The following is a 19665-nucleotide window of genomic DNA, read 5'->3' as shown; positions in this document are numbered from 1 at the left end:
ACGCAGAAATCCAAGACATTAGCATGGACCATGACAAGGGAAAAAATAGATTTTAAGTATTGGAGTGCATCTTGTAATGTATTATCTAGACAGTCAATTTTCATATTTTTCAAGTGTTCATAGATATTTTTGATCTACACTATTTTTTAATATTTCAATTTAATAATTAGAGATGAAAATAAAGTTTCAGGTCATCATATGGATTTTTTATACTAAAACAACATTTCAACAGTATTTGAAAGTACGCCTTACTTTGATTGTTTAGGGCCTCAGCCTCATCCAAACCACACCCTTATGTGAATTCAACAATAAAATAAAGGCTCCACTAAACAACAAGTGTATCTACGATCAGATTGGGCGGAAGACATTGAGGAGGACAAACAAAATAAAGCGACATACAATAAAAAGAAAATTGGGTGGTATTTTCCATGGCTTTTTAGTCTAGTGTGATGAGACCTCAGATAATAAAAAGCAAAGGGAAAATTGGAAAAAATAAAATAAAATATGAGAAATGATCCCATAGGACCCTCCTCCACCCAGTGTATAGAATCTCAAAGGAACACCATTAAATTTGATACGGATCTATAGAAAAGTTAAGTCCTACACCCATGTGATAACTTTTCTAGAGATCCATATCAACTTTAATGGTGATCATTTGGAATTCTGCACACATGAGTGGGGGAGGGTCCTATAGGACCATTACTCATGAAATATATATGCAACATAAAAAAAGAAGTAGAAAAAAGGTATGTACATAATCTAATTAGAATGAACCATTGAATCAAGCAAAAATATTGAAATTATCGGATGGAAGAAAGAACCAACACGATTCTTCATATCAATTTCTCTGTTCTCCATGCATTTCTTGCCTTTTACGAGATTGCTCGACATCTAAGCTTGAACGGTCTCCATGGGGGAAAGAGGACACGTGTCGGGATCTAGAGAGGCGCCCTTGAAGAGGAGCATGGCCAGGTTGCCCATGCAAAAGTAGATGAAGCAACCGGTGCAATGAGTAACAAAGGAGCCAAAGTTGGTGCCCACAATGCATTGCCACCCCAGCCCGTACAATCTATCAAATTCCTGTTCACACTTGTACATTTATAAGCACTTTCCCATCATTTTATCGTGTTAAAAATTCTTCTCTGCAAATTGTTAGTAAAATACTCAAGGGTAATAATATTGTAATGAGAAAGTATATGATGAGATCATTTATCTTTTGTACAAGGTAGTCACAATTAATCTTGACTATTGGATGTGAAATTTGGCGACAGCGTTTATTTCATTGACCAAGCTCAAAGTTCAAAAGATTTTGTCGAACTTTGTGACACACCCAACCTGTCAGATTTTATATCGGATGGTTGTAAGTAATTGTAACCCCCATGTACTGAGGTGAATCGTCTCATTGTATACAATCCCTAATGTAATTGATAGGATCATGGAATGGAAAACACCAATTTTTCTTTATATTTGAAATGAAAAGTGGAGAAAGACCGGAAAAACCTTATCCCTTGAAAATGGGGCCGACAAATTAAAAAATTGATTATATTTCAAAAAGAGATAAGGGCTCGTCAACTGAAGGCTAAAATTCTCTTTGGGCAATACGAGGAGTAATTGAACACCTTTGTGATAATGTTGAAAAACAGTTGGCCTTTTTGATGAAGCAGGCTATATGGGTGGAGTCGATGACATCAAAAGAGTCGAGTGCTTGAGCGGCGAGCTTCACCGCATCTTCTTGCATTGTCTGCAGCATGTATGTCTCCCCAATCACTGCTTTACCTTCCAGCATCCTCACTGCAATTTCTTTCCCTTGTCTTTTTAGAATTAAGTCCTCCGTCCTGCTCTCTCTCACAGAAGCGGAGAGTTGAGTTGCTCCCAAATTAATAGCCTCGCCTCAACTCATTCATACAAAGCAAAAACCAAAAAGGGATGTGGTTCTTAGCAGAACCCCGAGTGTCAACTCATGGTTGAGCTTTTCCTGAAAAAATTACAAAAGGTTGTGGTCCGTATATGAGTGGTTGTGAGGAGGTGGAATTTGCTTTCATGGTTGCCGGTTGTATTTGATAATGCCGTAGGGATCCGTTGTGGATTTATGGTGCAAAGTAATTTACCATGACATCCAAATCGTTCCCAGAAATTACAGTCCCGGTGAATTTCAACATGCAAGAAAGATTACCATGGTTCTGAACTCAGTAGCAATCCCCTACTTAGGCCCGGTTTTCGAGTCAAAATTATCCCTAGTTTGGGTTTTGATCTTTTGTGGGAGTCCCACTGCAATGGAAACGGCAACAAAAGAACATAAACTAGGATCCAACAAACTTTCTGTGGTCCTATCTCCCTTTCGCATGCTGAGAGTTTGATGCCACCTCTTTAAGTCTCCCTCTTTTGATTATTAGAACTACGAGAATTGTTCGCAATGCAAACTCTAGGCCTCAATGGATAGCCAGAAAGTTTTTACTTTCACTAAAGGCGATTTGTTGCTAGAAAGAGAAAGAGGGCACGGGTCCCCTTTTTGTTTGAAAAAAAAAAAAAAAAAAAAAAAAAAAAAAAAAAAAAGATGAAGAAGAAGAAGAAGAAGAAGGAAGTCTTGGAATATTTATGTGCAATCCAACCTTTTTTCTACAAACCCTTTATAAAGAGGTCCACACTCCCTCGATTCTCTCCACACCTGGTTATCCAAATCAAGTTGGGGGTTAACCCAATTCAGAACAGGTAGTCATTCATATCGAAATTGGATACGTTTTCAACTAACAAACTCTATCCAAAAGATTATCTCATTTCTCCACCCATACAAACAAAACTGTTTCTATGGAGGTACACTCACATCCAAGGGGCAAACCATCCTAATCATGTTGGAAAGATTAATCCAAAAATTTATTTTTCAATAATGGTACACAATCCATATTGTATAGTATATGTGAAATCTAATGTGGTTGACATGAGGCAATGCTATATACTAAGATCCATTTTGGAGCTTTTGTAGGATGTTGCATTGGTGAAAAAACCCAGTGCCACGGGAGGAAAAACCCAATGATGTATTTGGATTCTTTATAAGAATTGTTTTTTTTTTATATTATAGATGTATAAAATTATTTAATTTTTAAATATCTTTTATCAAATTGTAGCAATGCTTCGATGACAGCCTATTATGTGAGTCATTGGTGTACTAATGATATATTTAGCTCATTATATAAGATTAACAGTTTGGTGACAACTTGTCAATCCTAATTGGCTGCACTTAAGGAACTTAATGTATGAGTTATATTTGGATCTCAACTCTTATAAACCATGAATATGAGAGTTACAAAAGATGATTCTCTATAAAAAGAGGTTAACCCCTCAATTAAGAGAGCGAGGATGATGGAAAATTGGTGAAGGTGATTCACTAAGAGGACTCTCAAAGTAGTATGTTATCGGATGACTTGGTCTATAGGTTTTGGTATGGAATCTTAAGTCCCTCTTGTGATTTAAGAACAGATCCGAATAAGTTGTTTATCGTTTTTAGTTATTTATTTATTGATTTTCATTAGTGAGACTAACAAATCCAATACTCCCACTTAACCTATATTGGATGGTCATAAATATGTCAGTCCCCCAACCCTAATCGGTGATACATCATAATGCAAGAACTCTCTCATACGTTATCGGAAACATGTGCCATTAGATCTTAAAAAGCAGTGCATCTCTACAAAATAACCACATTAATTTTCTAGCAAACTAATGTGGGACACCTGTTTTCTTTTATCCAAAATAGTTCTAGCCTATTTTAGACACACTTGACCCAACCTACTTTAGACACACTTGACCCACCGATGAGCATCTCTACTAGTCCCTTGTGAGTTATTTAATGCTCAAGAGACTACTCAACTTGTTTGTGCACAAATACCTAGATCATCTAAGAAAAGAGCAGTTCTTATGCACACCAATAATTTATTTGCCAATAATATAATATATTGAAGTTTTACAAATCCTTCTACGAAAGAACATCCTAGATAAAATTTTGTGTGCAAATCAGCTGATGAGCATCACGTTCTGCAATGGTTATTTGGTGATGAAAAGAGCATATGGGATATTAGGAATAGGGTAAATTAGAATTGAAATTGTATATTATGAGACTATTTATCTTTATTACATGGAGGTCACAATTATTATTAGCTATTAGATGTTAAATTGGATAGTTTAGAGTAAGACACAAAGTTTGAGAACTTTTATTTTGAACTTTGAGTTTGCTTAATGACACACTCACAACCACTAATTTGAAATTTGATGGATAAAAGTGATTGTGACCCCTTTGAATTAAAAGTAAATGGTTTCTTTGTATATTTTGTTATTAGAATAATTTTTTTTATGTTTTTTATAAGGATTTTATATGTTGAAGTTAGACTTATTTACTTATTTTTATGATTTTTAGGGTTAAATTTGAGGGTTTGTTATGTGAGGGGTTAAAAAAGAATTATTGTTATTGTTATTGTTATTGTTATTGTTATTGTTGTTGTTATTGTTATTGTTATTATTGGTATTATTATTATTACTAGTATTACTATTATTACTAGTGTTACTATTATTATTAGTATTACTATTATTACTATTATTACTAGTATTACTATTATTACTATTACTATTATTACTACTATTATTACTACTATTATTATTACTATTATTATTATTACTATCATTATTATTACTATTATTATTATTACTATTATTACTATTATTACTATTATTATTATTATTGTTACTATTACTATTACTATTATTACTATTATTATTATTATTATTATTATTATTATTATTACTTTTATTTATTATTTTTTTTATTTATTATTTATTATAATAATAATAATAATAATAATAATTATTATTATTATTATTTTTATAATAATAATAATAATAATTATTATTATTATTTTTATTATTACTACTACTACTACTAACTAAAAAAAAAAAGGGTGATGGGATGCATATTTGGACTTTTTATTTTTTATTTTTAGTTTTTTTGAAGTCTGAATAAAGAAGGGTTAGATGATATCCTTAGATAGGCTTTGCTATTTTTTTATGAAGAATTTTTTTTCAGAAACAAGAAAAAGGTCTTTTTTACTCTTGGTTTGATTTACAACTATATTTTTCTCTTAAAGAGAGTGAATTAGTTTCTCACCTTCCTTTAGCATCATTTAGTATTTGAGCACGGCTCAGAGATGATTAATGATTACAATGACTGGTTGTAGAGGTTGCCACTATAAGAGTGTTGATCTGACTGAATGTACATAGAAAATCAGTAACTTGATGGAGACGGTCAATAAGTTGTCGCATAAATAAAGATTGCAATCACATACATTGAACAAGATAAAATCTACGGTATTAGATATATATTGTGCGTGTTTTGTTAGTGATCAACGTAAATTAGAGCATCAATCTAAGTGGCAACGACTTGATATTATACTTGATTGTACCAATGGATTCGATGCAGGATGGTATTTATGGGATCATGAATTCAAATAAGAGTTAGGTAACCACTACCCCAACCCAAAGACGAGGTATTTGGCATAGGGGAGTAGTATGAGATAAGTGTAGAGATGAGCAAAGAAATAATTTTACCACATACAACAAAACTGCCACATGTGTATGGACAAAGGTATGTAACTTCTTGACTAAACAAAATCCTCGTTTTCTCACTATAGAGGTTAATGGATTCAAAGATACAGAAAACCCTAAATCTAGTGACAAAATAATAGATGTATTCCACGATCAACCTATTAAAAATGGAGATGCAATTAGGGGTATGTTTAAAATTTTTAAAAATGAAAGGAAAAAATATTCTAAATCTGATGATAAAGAAATTCAGCATTGTGTCAATTGGAAGGAAATTTTAAGTTTTAACATAATTTTTTTGAAGACAATGTTGAATTTGCAAGTGAATTACTCTTAGTATAGACCAAAAAGCAACCCACATGCATAGTCAAAAGGTATTTGGGATTTGATGAGAAAAAAAAGATAGTGGTTTCTGATCAAAGTAAAATATGGATAGTCGGACATGAACTATTTTTGTTGTCGTTGAGTGAGGAGATTTCATCCAAGTCTTCCTAAGAGGAAGGTGTGACTCTACACTCAATACGACAACCTCTAGAGAAAAGTGGCGTTGGAGATGGTGCTAGTAATGTTGTTGTTTCTCTCAATGTTTTTTTGAGCCAGAGGGGCAATGGGAGATGCGCACTATGGAAAGGAAGGTATTGTCAGCTTGGCTTCTTGATTATTGCTTTGATGTAATTACTGTCGATCAAGAAATTGAAAATTGATGTCCTCAATGGTGAAAGAAAGGTTGAGTTATTGTTTTGTTCTAAGTGAAAGATCCCTACAAAATTTAGCTTGAAAGAAACTATGGCTTGAAAGTAGGACTTATCTTAGTCCACTTTAAAATTTATGCCGGAATTTTCTCAGTCTTTTTTTATGATGGCTTACAAGGTTTGAGGGAGATGGAGGCCCATAGTTTTCGATTCTCTTATCCTACTCTTGTTGGTACCAATAAAGCACAAAGCATTTTGAAATAATTAAACAACCCATATTGAAACTACAAGATGTAGATTTGGTGGTGATCTTTGTACTGAAAAAACACCTTTAATAGGCTATTGCATAGTTAGCGACCTCCTTGCTGCAAATTCGAGGCCCAATCTCATAAATTAAATGAGTTCATATTACTTTTTTGATTGGATCTCTCATAGAGGGCATGAAATCAAGTGATCTGAAGCCCTTTCTTATCATACTTTTCCATGGTTTAAAGCTAAATTATTTTTCCTTTCCTACTATTATTAGTTTACATTCGTGTTTGAATTCAGAAACTCTGCTGTTCAGTTTCTAGTTCACGGTTTATGTGGTAACTGGGGCTTAGATTCAGATGATTTTTTGGGGAATCTTTACACCCTACTTTCAGCTGCGTGGCCGTATCTTTCTTCCTTATACTCAAGGAAAATAACCAGCTGAGCTTTGAAGCTGTAGTCATAACAACTACCAAGTTCAGGTACATCAAATGAAGTATTAGTTGAGCTTGCCAATGTTTGGGGCCATGTAATAGCGGTTTTTCATTAGTTAAGGGCATCATCATCAATAAACCTCATTTCCTGAAAGATTTTTAGGGATTAGTAAATTTTAAAAATTTAATTTGAAATTATGGATTCAGGTAGGGCTTGCTTATTTCCAAAAGAAAATATTCCTAGAACATTCTTGGGAGAGAGCTTTTTTTGTCAGGAATCAAACTTCTATGGTGGGAGGCAATCCTTCTTCTTTAGCAAGATCAATTTTGAAATCTCACTCAGCAGAGCATTGCCCACATAGCCAAATGGATGACCATCAAAGGTGCATCTCGATTGTTGAGGGCTTCACCATCAGGTAAGGGAGAATGATGATGCAACAACAAAAAATCGATATGAGTTTTTTTCAAGCCAGGGAGTATGATACAAATAACATACGGGATGTAAGGAATAGGGCTAATTACAATTTTATATTATTTTATTTTATTTTATATTTTAATATGGATTTTAGAGGGTGTAGTTGGACATTTTTATTTATTTTTATGATTGTTATGATTAAATTTAAGGGGTTTATAGCATGAGGGGTTAAAAAAGAATTTTATTTTATATTTTTATGATTTTTATGGTTAAATTCTCTCTACTCTACTTTATGACACACACCAAATCCAGGGATTGTCGCCCTCTATCACTGAGAGAGAAAGAGAGAGGGATTTCTTAATGATAAACTTGAATTTTCCAAAGGCTTATCCAAACATGGGTGGTTTGAGCCCCTACTTATCCAAACATGGGTGGTTTGAGCCCCTATCTCTCTTGGCTAGAGAAGTTAAAACCCAATCTGATTTAAATTTAAATATTCTTTAACTGTCTCCCTTTGAATAAAATTTGAATTTAAATGCATAACAACCCAGTTTTGACTTAATCTTCCTATTAGAAAATATAGGGACTTGTTGATTTTTGCTTCCTTCCTCGGTCAAGCCAATCTAATTGCTTGAACGTGCTTCATTTCCACTGATGCCTCTTTCAAATGGATAGTCCTTTGGACCTAAAATATGACAAGGAGATAGATGACTCTAAATGAAATCCAATGGTCAAAATCTTGCCTTAAATGGATCAATAACAAGTGAGATATACCTTGCCAAATTTGATATTTTTCTATTATAAATTTGGGCAGAAAATTAGACCATTGCTGGTTGAACAACTTTTACCATAGATAAGTATAGACCATGGGACTTATATATCTTGTAGGAGAGCTTAGAAAGAACATCCTCACAAAATTTGGTATTAACACTCTCATATTCCAAGAGATATGGGCGTTTCACAGTTAATCTAGTCATATTATTTTTTTTGTGCCCCAATCTAGCATGCCACCACATAGAAATGGATACATCATCATGCATAGAAGAAAAAGAAGGAGAAGATGGGAAAGATGAGGAATCATTAATAAAAGAGGGAGAAGAAGTAGAACAAAAAAAATGTTTAAATATCCAAACTAGAAAGTCCATCAACTCGAAATCTACGAATAATGAAATCATCCTTGAGTTTGATTTGTAATCTATTTCTTAAAATAAATAAATCAAGTGTCCTTATTATGAGAGTTTTGGGACTGAAAGTTGGCTCCTCCTTATCCCAGGAATATAGACATCATAGAGAAACATGGTCCAACCAAATCAGAACTATAAACAGTAGGTCTCCATACCCACCACATCTTTGGTGGTATTATTTCGCACAAAAATCTTGATTCCTCTCGCAATAACTCAAGTAAAGCTTAATGAACTCATCTATATGCCTCACTATATGTTTTATCGCTCCTGAATCCTCATCTAACCATTAGAAAGCAAATAAGCAACTAGCACATCTATACATACACTAGCAATCTCAATAGAAAGAACGGTTTGTACTTGTTTCGGCTTAGTACATTCACCCCTTAAATAACAGGCCTTCCCACAATTGAGGCTGGTCACTGCTGAAACTTGTCCTTAGGACTAATGGGCTTGCCTCCCGTTTGCTTGGCATTCTTATTTTTAGAAATCCTCAACCTTCATTTCTTCTTTTATGGGAAGGTTGTTTCTCTTAAACTTGCCCTCGGATTTTTACCACGTCTCTACCTGCTAACTCAGTAAACATTATAAGCCCACTTCCATTAGCAAAGTAATGCTCTGCGTCCAACTTTAGATGATGAGATCAATGTGGAAATGCTTTAATACACTCATAATCGAGGAAGTGATCACGGACAATGTTGCTCATCACTTAGCATGTTGCCCTGTAGCACGTAGGTCATGTATCATTTATGATATCTTTCGTAAATGCTCCATCATGGAGACATTTAACAACATTGTATATGTTTTGAATGCCAGTGTGAGCATACTCAACCTGGTAGCTAACATGCCAACATACTAGAGCTGCATCGTTTCATACGTCTCCCTGGCCATAAGATAACAAACTGCCCAACTAGGTCATTTTGCATACTGCTTAACATTGTGGAGTTTGCTCACCGAGCCTTTTTGATCCAATCTTGATATGCTTTTGTATCATGATGCACTTGGGCCGCATTCCCTTCCTTAGTTAGGAGGTGCCATGCTAATGGTCATGTGTACAAGTACACCCTTCTCATCCACTGAATCTTACGACGCCATCTGTCGTAATTCATTTCATCCAATTTCTCTCCTCTAAGGATGTCGGCAATCACATTTTTTGATGCCAGTGCAGTCTATGTCCATTTGAAACAAATAGATGATCCTATTTACATGGATGATTGTATATATATACATGCTTATACAATCACATAAAATATCATTGAATTTTACATTCTCTTGGGTCAACGATTAAGATGGTAAAAATTCCAAAGCATTTGAATAAAAAATTTCGCACAACCCTACTAAACAGTGGTAGTAAATCATCATCAAGTATGTTTCTAGAGGCTCGACATCTCAACCTTTGTAATCAAGTGAATGTTCACATCCTTGATGCAAACTCCGACTATATCTATAATTTAATTATAGTAAGTGCCCATGGTAACTCCCAAACTCAAATTGGCCAAACATGGCACACACAACATAAAAAGGGTGTTGTAAATGCTTAGAAACATTTTTAGGGCGCTAGACCACAAAGCCTCTCTACACCTGTGGGTCTATAGTGAGCAAGTAGGACCACCGTAAGGAACCACCTAGTCCAAAGTGCATGTACATGCATTTAGTGCTAGTTAATTATATTCTGGTGGGCCGAAGGACCACCACGGGATCACTTTGAGGGACCACATAATCCAAAATATGTGGAAGGCACCCGATTTGTGTGGATCCAACAATGCTCAACCACACCGCTTAGTGAACAACATATGACCATTTTAGGTCTAGAAAGTGCCTAGTGTGCATATGAGTGATTTTTACACTCGCTCAAGTGCACTTTTTGACGTACAATGAAGGACTAATGTGGGCTAGCGAATGCCCATCGTTAAAAGAGAATTTTGCAACTGGCTCAAGTGTGCTTTTTGATGCACAGTCCAAGATCAACATGGATCAAGTGAGTACCTAGAGAACATCTATGCATGTGCCATATACACGTGATTGCTCCCTGTATTTTCCCAAAATCTCCTAGCCTTTCGATACAAAAAGGACAAAATAAACCATGCAATGAGCAAAGCATGACAATTAGACTCGAGAGACAAATTTCTATTGAGATTCTTTGATACTAATATCTGATGCCATAGGCGTTCTAGTAAAGTGAAATTTTCGACAAAAACTAATAGTATATACTAAGATAGGACAAAGGTTACATACATATTACATATTTGATCCCCTTTTCTAAAGACAAATGCTCCTTTTCGCTTGTTGAGAGTTCGATTTCTTCTCTTTGAGTTTATTTCTCAATTACTAGAACCATAAGGGTTGTCTAAAACACAAATCTTGAGTCCTAATTACTTGAACCATAAGGATTATCTATAGCACAAATCCCAAGCTTTGATGGATGGCCAGAGGGTTACCTCTTTCATCAAGAGAGGATTTGTTTATAGTGTTTTCTAGAAGAAAGATAGAGAAGGGTGTCGGTCTTTTTTAGAGAGAGTAAAAAAATGGGGAAGCCATGGAGGAGTTATATGCAACCCAACCCCTTGCTATCAAAAGGCCCTCTTTAAAGAGGTCTACACTTTCCCTTCATTCTCAACACAAGTGGTTATCCAAATCTAGTAGGGAGTCAACCCAATTAACCATGAGTAGTTATTCATATCAAAATTGGATAAATTTTCAAATCAACAAACTCTATAAAAAAAAGATTATCATTCTTCCACCCACATAACAAACAATCCAATTCCATAGAGGTCTACCTACCCACAAGGTGTGTACCATCTAATTCCAATAGACCTTATATAATTCAATTACTTCTTCTTTTGTATAAGTCAAAGGGGGAGCCTGTTTTTATTAATAAGAACGGAGGAAATACATATCATATCTTTAGGACTATATAATAGGGCAATTGTATCAAATCATAAAGTAAAGATAGAAATAAAATCTGGCAGTCTAGAGAACCAAACTGTAGCATCAGAGAAAGATGTTGCCTTCTTGGCAATATTATCTCTAACCATGTTAGCCTCTTGATTGATGTAAGAAATTGTCCACCTACAATATGAGAGGCTATATTGGCAATTAGCTGCTACCGTGTGGAGATCCCTTGGAGCTATGTAGGGCCCTTGATTGGCGTTTACGGGCAATAATGAATTGCTTTTAACTTCGATTAGAAAATAGTCAATTTCAATGGCTAGATCAACGCCCACCTTTGAAGCATAGAATTATGGATAACTGTTTGATGCAATACCAAAGGGAGTAGCAAAGGAAGCAGTAAAGACACCATTAATATCCCTAATGATACCGCCACCACCTACTATACCCAGGTTTTGAAAAGAGGCCCCATCAACATTAAGCTTAAAATGTTGAGGGTGAGGGAAAGACCAAGAAACCAAGATAGAGGTTTTAGATTTTTGTTGGCTCTAGGGGATCTATAAATTTTCAATTAATGCCCTTTTCGATACGTGAAGGTCCCAAGATTTTGCATCAACTGAATCCTAGACATGATGGGTCTTTCTCAGTAAACGTTTTATTTAAACATTCATCTAAATAATTATGTTGTTGCGTTCCTCTCATATAAATCAAACTGTGGTGAAGAAAAGGGATTGCCACACCATAAGAAGCCCATCTGATTTGAATCTAAAGGCGATCCAATTCCTTAACATTATTGTAATGGATACACCTAGAATGAGATGCTTACCACACCTCCATACAATTGATTTCCACATGACTGTGAGAAAGAATATTGGAGCAATAGATGCCACATATTGTCATCATTATTGCTACAGAAGGGGCATACAAAGTCCACGGTGATCCCTCGTTGTTGAAGAAGGAATGAAGTAGGTGGTCGTTGATGAAAGGCCAGTGAAAAAAACCACTTGGCTCTATAGTGGCATTTTACTATTACACAGCTTTGAAAATAAGTTGGGAGGTCCCCTTTAGACAGATGAAATCCCATACTGCTTTAATCAAGAACAATCCATTAGTGGAGTGAGTCTATGCTAAAAGATCTCTTTATGACTGTAGCGGGACAGTAACCCTCCACCTCTTTTCATATTCTAATCAAATGACCAGATGTGGGGGTGGGAAGGTTCCAAGTCTGAGAGGACCATTTTAATTAATCTGACACCTTAGTTTTAAGAAGTAATCCAAAGTCCTTATGAACATACGTGCTATAAGATTCCCAAATAGAATTTTCTTAAAGCTATGGATTTGCCCATAAATATACTAATAGTCTATCCCCAATGACCCTATTTGACATTGTTCATTAAAGGAACTAGTCCCTGCATAATTCCCCTCCAATCATAAGAGCAACTCCTCTTCTTAGCCCCCAATATAGAAGAATTTTTGAAATATCTGTACCTAAAGAAGCATATGCTAATAAAAAAGATGGATTGGATAATCCCTCCATGCCAACTTCATCATGCCTACAGCGTTAAAATCAATAATATTTTTAATTACAAGATCCGCTTCTTTAATTAAGACACACAATTTTCCACTTCACAAGATGAAGGTTTTTCTTTTCTGATGTGTCTGTCCATAAGAAATTCGGCTGCAATCGTTCCAACATATTGCATGTATGTCTCGGTAAGATGAAAGAAAGAATCCAAAAGATGGCCAAAGAACTGAGAATCGATTTCAACAACTATAGTATACATTAATGTGAAAGAGAAAGTACTTGCCATGTCCCTATCTTGCCAAAAGCCTTCCCAAGTAAACCCTGACAATGATTATATTTCAGATTATCATAGAATAATGGTAGACTTAAATATCTCACCGGTAAGAGTCATTCACCTAAACCGAGCTCCTTTAAAACCATGTCTGGTACTCTGTGCAATACCAAAGAAGAAGATTTTGCCTTTGATAATATTAAATTTCTGGCCAGTAGTCGTTTCGAAATCCAAAATAATAGATTTCATAACAATGATAACAATACCAGAGGCTTCATGAAATATAAGTGCATCATCTGCATAAAGAGATGAGAAATCCGATATTCACAAGTTGAGGAAAAAGCCCTGGGAAGCATGCTTTGCATCACTTTGAAAAAATTCATAACAAGCTGAAATAAATAAGGGGATAGAGGATCCCCTTGTCATAGACCCGTTATCCCTCTAAAATAGCCTTTAGGGGAACTATTGATCAATATTGAAAAAGATGGTGTGGTGATACAAAGGTGAATCCAACAAATAAAAAGAAGTAGAAAGCCCAAGTTTTGCAGCTTTGCAAGAATAAAACCCCAAGAAACCTGGTTATAGGCACTATTTAAATCAATTTCTAAGCACATCTTGGCCCTATTGAAGTTCTTCTAACACAAAGAAATAAGCTTATTTGCATCAAGATATTTATGTAATAAGTCTCCCTTTTAGAAAAACTGCCTTCTAAGATCAATAAGAGTAGCTAAAACCCCCTCAAGCATAACACTTGGCGAGCTCACTTTAGGTATGGGATAAATGAAAGTAGAATTGATTTGTTTCATAATTTTACTTTTCCTAGAGAAGTCAGTCAATGCTACAAAAAGATCATTCTTGATCACCTCCCAATTGAGCTTGTAGAATTCAATAGAAAAACTATTTGGACCCAAGGCACTCTCACTTTTCATATCCCACATACAACATTTAATTTCCTTCAAAGCAACTTCCTCAATTGATTGCATCCGCTAATTTGAATTAAGCAAGACATGGGGTAAAAATTGATCTGCCAAGTGAAGGTCAACATCACTCTCTAGTGCAAGCAGATCCTCAAAAAAACCAATCATATGCCTCTCAATATCTGTTTCAATAGCATGAGAAATCTCATTTTGATCCTTGAGAAATATAATTCTATCGTTCTTCCTTCAAATGATTGTTGAAAGAAGAAAAAATTTCATGTTAGAATCACTATCTTTTAACCAGATTTGGCACCACTTCGTGTTCATATACCCTCTTCATGAGTCGATAACTGTTGCAATTGTGTGGTACATTCATTTTCTTCCAACATAAGAATCTCATTAGAGGGATTATGATCTAGATTAAAGCACATCTATCACTTATTTTAAAAAAAAAAACAAGAAAGAAAGCATAAATTTGGAAAAAAAAAAGGAATTAATAAGGTTCATAGAATTTTGTACCAAAAAGAGGAATTTATGTTATACTCAAACAAATTAATTTTATTCATTTATCCATGATATTATCTCGGTTTATTCTCTTGATCACGCAAGAAGAACAATGAAACGTAACCAACCTAATGAAAAGCCCAAATGAAAGTTAAACAAAAATTGATTTGGATTTGAAGAACCCTAACTCCAACCATTCAAGTATTGATGGATAAGAGAAAGACCGACAACAACATATATATATATATATATATATATATATATATATATATATATATATATATATATATATATATATAATTAATTCAAATATCCATCGATATCTTTTCATCTGCAAAGTTATACTTTTCCTTTCTATTGCTTGTTTGGATTCAAAAAAATTAGTGGCTTAATCCTCTATGTTTAGTGACAATTGTCATTATTGGGATATCCATTGGATTTTTCCTTAGGATATTATAGCAGCGTCTACATCGTTAGGATTCATCAGATAAAAATGGTCGTTATCTTGGATCGATAATCCAAAAAAATAGAGAAATTGAGGAAGATATCACTCCTAGAATTATAATTGAGTATGCGAAATGAAGATGTACATCTGGACTTTTGTGCGATCGCTGCATAGAGGTGAAATTGAAGTCCAAGTTCTACGAGACAACTGTGGGACCAGCTTTGCTCTATGGGGTAGAATGTTAGGCAGTCAAGAAGCAAATTTTTCTTTATGAGGCAGAATATTGGACGGTCAAGAAGCAACATAGTCGTACGATGAGTGGAGCTGTGATGAGATGTCGAGAGGGATGAGTAGCAAGACAAGAAAAGATACAATTCAAAATGAATAGATTCGGAAGAACTTATATGTGGCACCAATAAGTGATAAAATGACAGAGAGTAAATTTAGGTAGGACTGGCCCTGTGCAGAGCCTATTAAGAGGTACGAATTAGTTAAAGCGAAAGGCTCAAAAAAGGCAAAAGGTAGGACCAAAGGACATGGTTGGAAGTAGTCGGAAAGATATGGGGACTTATGGTCTCACTAAGGATATTACCCTTGATAAAGCAGAATGACATACCAGGATTCGTGTAGGCAATCAAAACTCTGAGGATAATGATGATGGATAATTGTGGGTGCTTTAATTATATTTATTATTATATAAATCTTTTCAAAATTAGTTAGTATTCAAGTCAACAATGAATTCTAATATATGTCATAAATAAAATATAAAAAATCATTACTTTCTCTAATCACTTTAAATTATAGATCCTTTTTTTTTTTTAATTGTGCTTTAAATTATACATCTACTATCAACTATCAATTCCTTATAAATTGCTCCTCATTTGATTTATTGAGATGTTAGAATTACATTGTAAAAAAATTGAAACAGAAGAAAAATTATAGATATCCACCCAAACTAAACTTTGTAGACATCCTCCCTCCCCTCTCCCCAATACTTTTAGTACACACTCTAGACCTAAATACTTTTTTTTCTTGTATTTACCCTGTAGTCAAAACATCAAAAAAATTGAGACTAAAATTTCCTTCTCCTCTATCTTCTCTCTACCCATCCTCTCTTTTTCTCTTTTTACCCGCCCTCTCTCTTTCTCTCTCTAACCACCCTCTCTCACTCTCTCACCCCCTCTCTCTCTCACTCTCTCTACTCCCTCTCTCTCTACCTACCCTTTCTCTCTCAACCTATTCTCTCTGTCTCATTCTACCCGCCCTCTCTCTCTCTACCCACTCTCTCTGAGCAAACATACCTTGTAGTCTTACACATGAACCGGTATATTTAGTCACGCAGCCAAAGGGGTTTGAACCCGAAATTCTCGAATTCTAATATTAATCTAAAAATGTAAAGCTAGAAACACTCTCAAATATGACAATTAATTGATGAAGGAGCTTAGCCGGTTCTAAGACCTTTTTGTTTTCCTTTTTGAAATGATCATTAGAGAGAGAGAGGGGGGCAAATAGAAAGATAGAGAGAGGGCATGTAGAGAGAGAGAGAGGACGGGTAGAGAGAGAGGGCAGGTAGAGGGAGAAAGAGAGAGGGTGGATAGAGAGAGAGAAAGAGAGAGAGAGGGTGGGTAGAGAGAGTGAGAGCGGAAAACGGCACTTTAGTCCTTTTTTTTTACTTTTTTACTGGGGGTTAAATACAAGAAAAATAGTGTTTAGGTCCAGAGTGTCACACTAAAAGTATTGGAAGAGATAATGTTTGCAAAGTTCTTTTTGGGAGTATCTATAATTTTTCCAAAAAAAAATAGACCTCCTTTTTGACATCTTTCTATTCAAACTTAAAGTAGGGTTCTGCTTTCAAATTGCATTCATTTGATCATGATTATTATCACACAAATAATAGATAAGTTTTAAACAAGGGACCTCTATGTACAAAAGATAAATGATTTTTTTGTAGACAATCCCTTTAAACAATAAGAAAAATTGAATTTATTGGGTCATTATCAGCACGAAACTTAGGAAAATAAAGTATATACCCCCAAATAAGGATAGGCCAAATACCCCCTTTACTTTTTAGCAGGGCACCCACCCACTTCAGCATCCCATCTCCCCCCATCCCACCAGGAAATAAAAAAAGAAAATATATATAAAAAAACCCTAGAAATTATCATGATAAAGTGTAGAGAAAATAAAGTGCCCTATAGTGAGATAACGGTTTCTAACCTTTCTAGAAGTCTTTTGAGTTTGGACTACCTCGTTGTATGGGATATTTTGAGGGGTATGGGTTGCCTTATCTCTTCGATGTGCTTCCCCCACTGATATGCATTCGGGATAAATGTTTCCAAAGTATTGGGGAATATGCTTATATTCCCCAATGGAAAAAATATTCTTAAATAAAAAAATTGAATCTAAAGATAACAATCTCAGGTATTGTTTGGCTGCAAATGGAGATACATCGGGATTTTTTTCAAGGCCAAGTGGAAATCTGTTAGATTTTTCACAAACTGCATATCAATCAATTTGTGGTGAGGGTTTATTCGATCTCTTTTAGATATTCAAGGTTTGACAAAGATGTTTTGGCTCAGAGAGAGAGAGAATCTTTTGAAGTAGGCAACCCAAGAGAGAAAAATAGCTTCTTAGACGAAGGTGATTTGTTCTAGAAAACCTTCTAGTTGATTTGTTCTATAAAACCTTGTGACGCTTAGCAATCAATGGTTGAACATTAATATCGATATATTCCTTCTCCCTTTGGGAACATGTTAGGTGGTGTTGGGAGCACAAAACATTAATGGGACTTGTCAAAGATGACCATGGACGTTGAGGCGAATGGGGAAGTCACCCATTTTATAGAAGGGAAAACCAGTCTCCTCGGGAAGAAATGAGTTTTTAAAAAGAAGTGCCCTATCGTTTAGAATGACTTTTGGGTTTTCAATAGGCTCTAATCCATGCATGGGGCATCGTCGTGAGTGATGAGGCCACAAACAGAGGCGTGTAGTGATTCATGCAACGGTTGTATCATAGTATAATACAACAACACTTCTAGAAAGTCATGTTTATGATATTTGTATGACCCAAAATTTTATGCACACACTCTCTTCATCTCAACAATCAATCTTTAAAAAAAAAAGGTTCAATTTGATCCTTAGATTTGGTCTAAATGGATGAGTCCTCTCCAAAAACGAATCTAGACCATTAATTTGGTGAATTTCAAGATTTCATTTTTAACATTGTTCATCTAATGACAATAAAGCCAATCAAAAAAATTGGAAATGAAAAAATCCTTCTAAACCCTAGATCTAAGCATATCACCAAAATGAACGGCTTATGTTAATTGGGTTAAAAAAATACTTTCTAAGTTTTTGTTTTCAAAAATTTTTTTATTTATAATTGTTTATTAGAATGTAAAAAGTGTATATTTTAAAATTTGGATCAAACAAATGACCACAACATAGTTTTTGAAAGTTGTTGCATCATATTACAATACAACCGTTGCATGAAATCATTGCTCAATAAAGGCACCTGAAGATGGGCATACAAAATTAACGGGGAGAGAAAGTTTGATATGCCACCCAAACTTTCCAAATGTCAAAAGCATTCGGGGCGGTTTTGTTTTGTTTTGTTCTACTTTTATGGACAAAACATACTTAGGGAGGTTTAAAATCAAGAATGGGCCACCCTCATTTAAGGAAAGAACATACTTACGGACGTTTAAGATCAAGAAGCGGTGAATAATCTCAAAATATGAGGTAAATAAGGCCGAGCAGTCGTCAACCACATATATATACTTGGCTAATACTCATATTGATAAAATCAAAATTTGATGAGATATTTTCAAGTCAATGTTTAAAATAACATAAGTGAAGTATGACAAAAAGTCCAAGGAATCGATACATCTTGACAGCCGGTCATAATATACACCTTAATGTAGAATTAGGATATGGATTTGAGACCAAACATTTATGACATATATTCTTAAGGCCTGATATATACATCGCCATACAATATTGGGGAAATTTGGGGAGGGTTTGATATGTCTCGAAAACCACCCTTCTCAGTCATTTTTGTTCATTCAGAGATGATCTCTCCTCCCTCAACAATAGCTAATGCTTGTATCTACTGACTATCAAGCACATGTTCATCAGCCAAGATGATCTCTGGTAACTAAAATTGAGATATCTCCCTATCTATAAAATTGTTTCTCATGAACTTGAGGGAGTGGATTCCAGACTCAGTGTGTATCACCTACAGGAAGGTGATACTCCATAGATCTCCCATATAGAAGCGGTTGGACTTGCAACAATAGTCGTAAGGTTATGTGAAAGCTTGACTATTGATCTAATTAGAGCCTACCTTCGAATAGTGTCAAGAAATGTGGTTTCAACACTCGAAATCCTTGTGATAGCCTTAAAATATATTTTCATCTTTATTTGTAAATTTTAAAGCTTAAAAAATAGTGTAGATCGACAGATGTATGAAAACTCGAAAATCTTCAAAATTGACTGTCCAAAAATGTATTATAAACTACATTATTTTCAAAACTTAAAATCCATTTTTTTTTTTCAT

At 34.8% G+C, this 19665-nt stretch overlaps 1 protein-coding gene across 1 annotated transcript; it reads right to left on the bottom strand.

Annotated features, from left to right (window-relative positions):
• Positions 1-275: 275 nt before the first annotated feature.
• On the bottom strand, positions 276-2195 carry LOC18431651 (Dynein light chain type 1 family protein). The gene is made up of 2 exons (XM_006841767.4): positions 1649-2195; positions 276-1080 (listed from the first exon to the last, which is right to left on the bottom strand). The coding sequence occupies exons 1-2, from the start codon at positions 1784-1786 to the stop codon at positions 892-894; spliced, it is 327 nt and encodes a 108-aa protein (XP_006841830.2). The 5' UTR covers positions 1787-2195; the 3' UTR covers positions 276-891.
• Between the last annotated feature and the right edge of the window lie 17470 nt (positions 2196-19665).

Source organism: Amborella trichopoda, chromosome 2 (genome assembly GCF_054954075.1).
Source record: "Amborella trichopoda isolate Santa Cruz 75 chromosome 2, AtrichopodaSantaCruz75HAP2 v2.0, whole genome shotgun sequence".
Lineage (NCBI taxonomy): Eukaryota > Viridiplantae > Streptophyta > Magnoliopsida > Amborellales > Amborellaceae > Amborella > Amborella trichopoda.
This window is presented reverse-complemented; position numbering and strand designations above follow the sequence as displayed.

Excerpts from the sequence above, each read along its gene's own strand:
- LOC18431651 (XM_006841767.4), bottom strand. The coding sequence starts at position 1,786 with ATGCTGGAAGGTAAAGCAGTGATTGGGGAGACATACATGCTGCAGACA. Across the intron at positions 1,081-1,648 it reads TAGCCTGCTTCATCAAAAAG|GAATTTGATAGATTGTACGG; the intron begins GCCAACTGTTTT and ends AAGTGTGAACAG.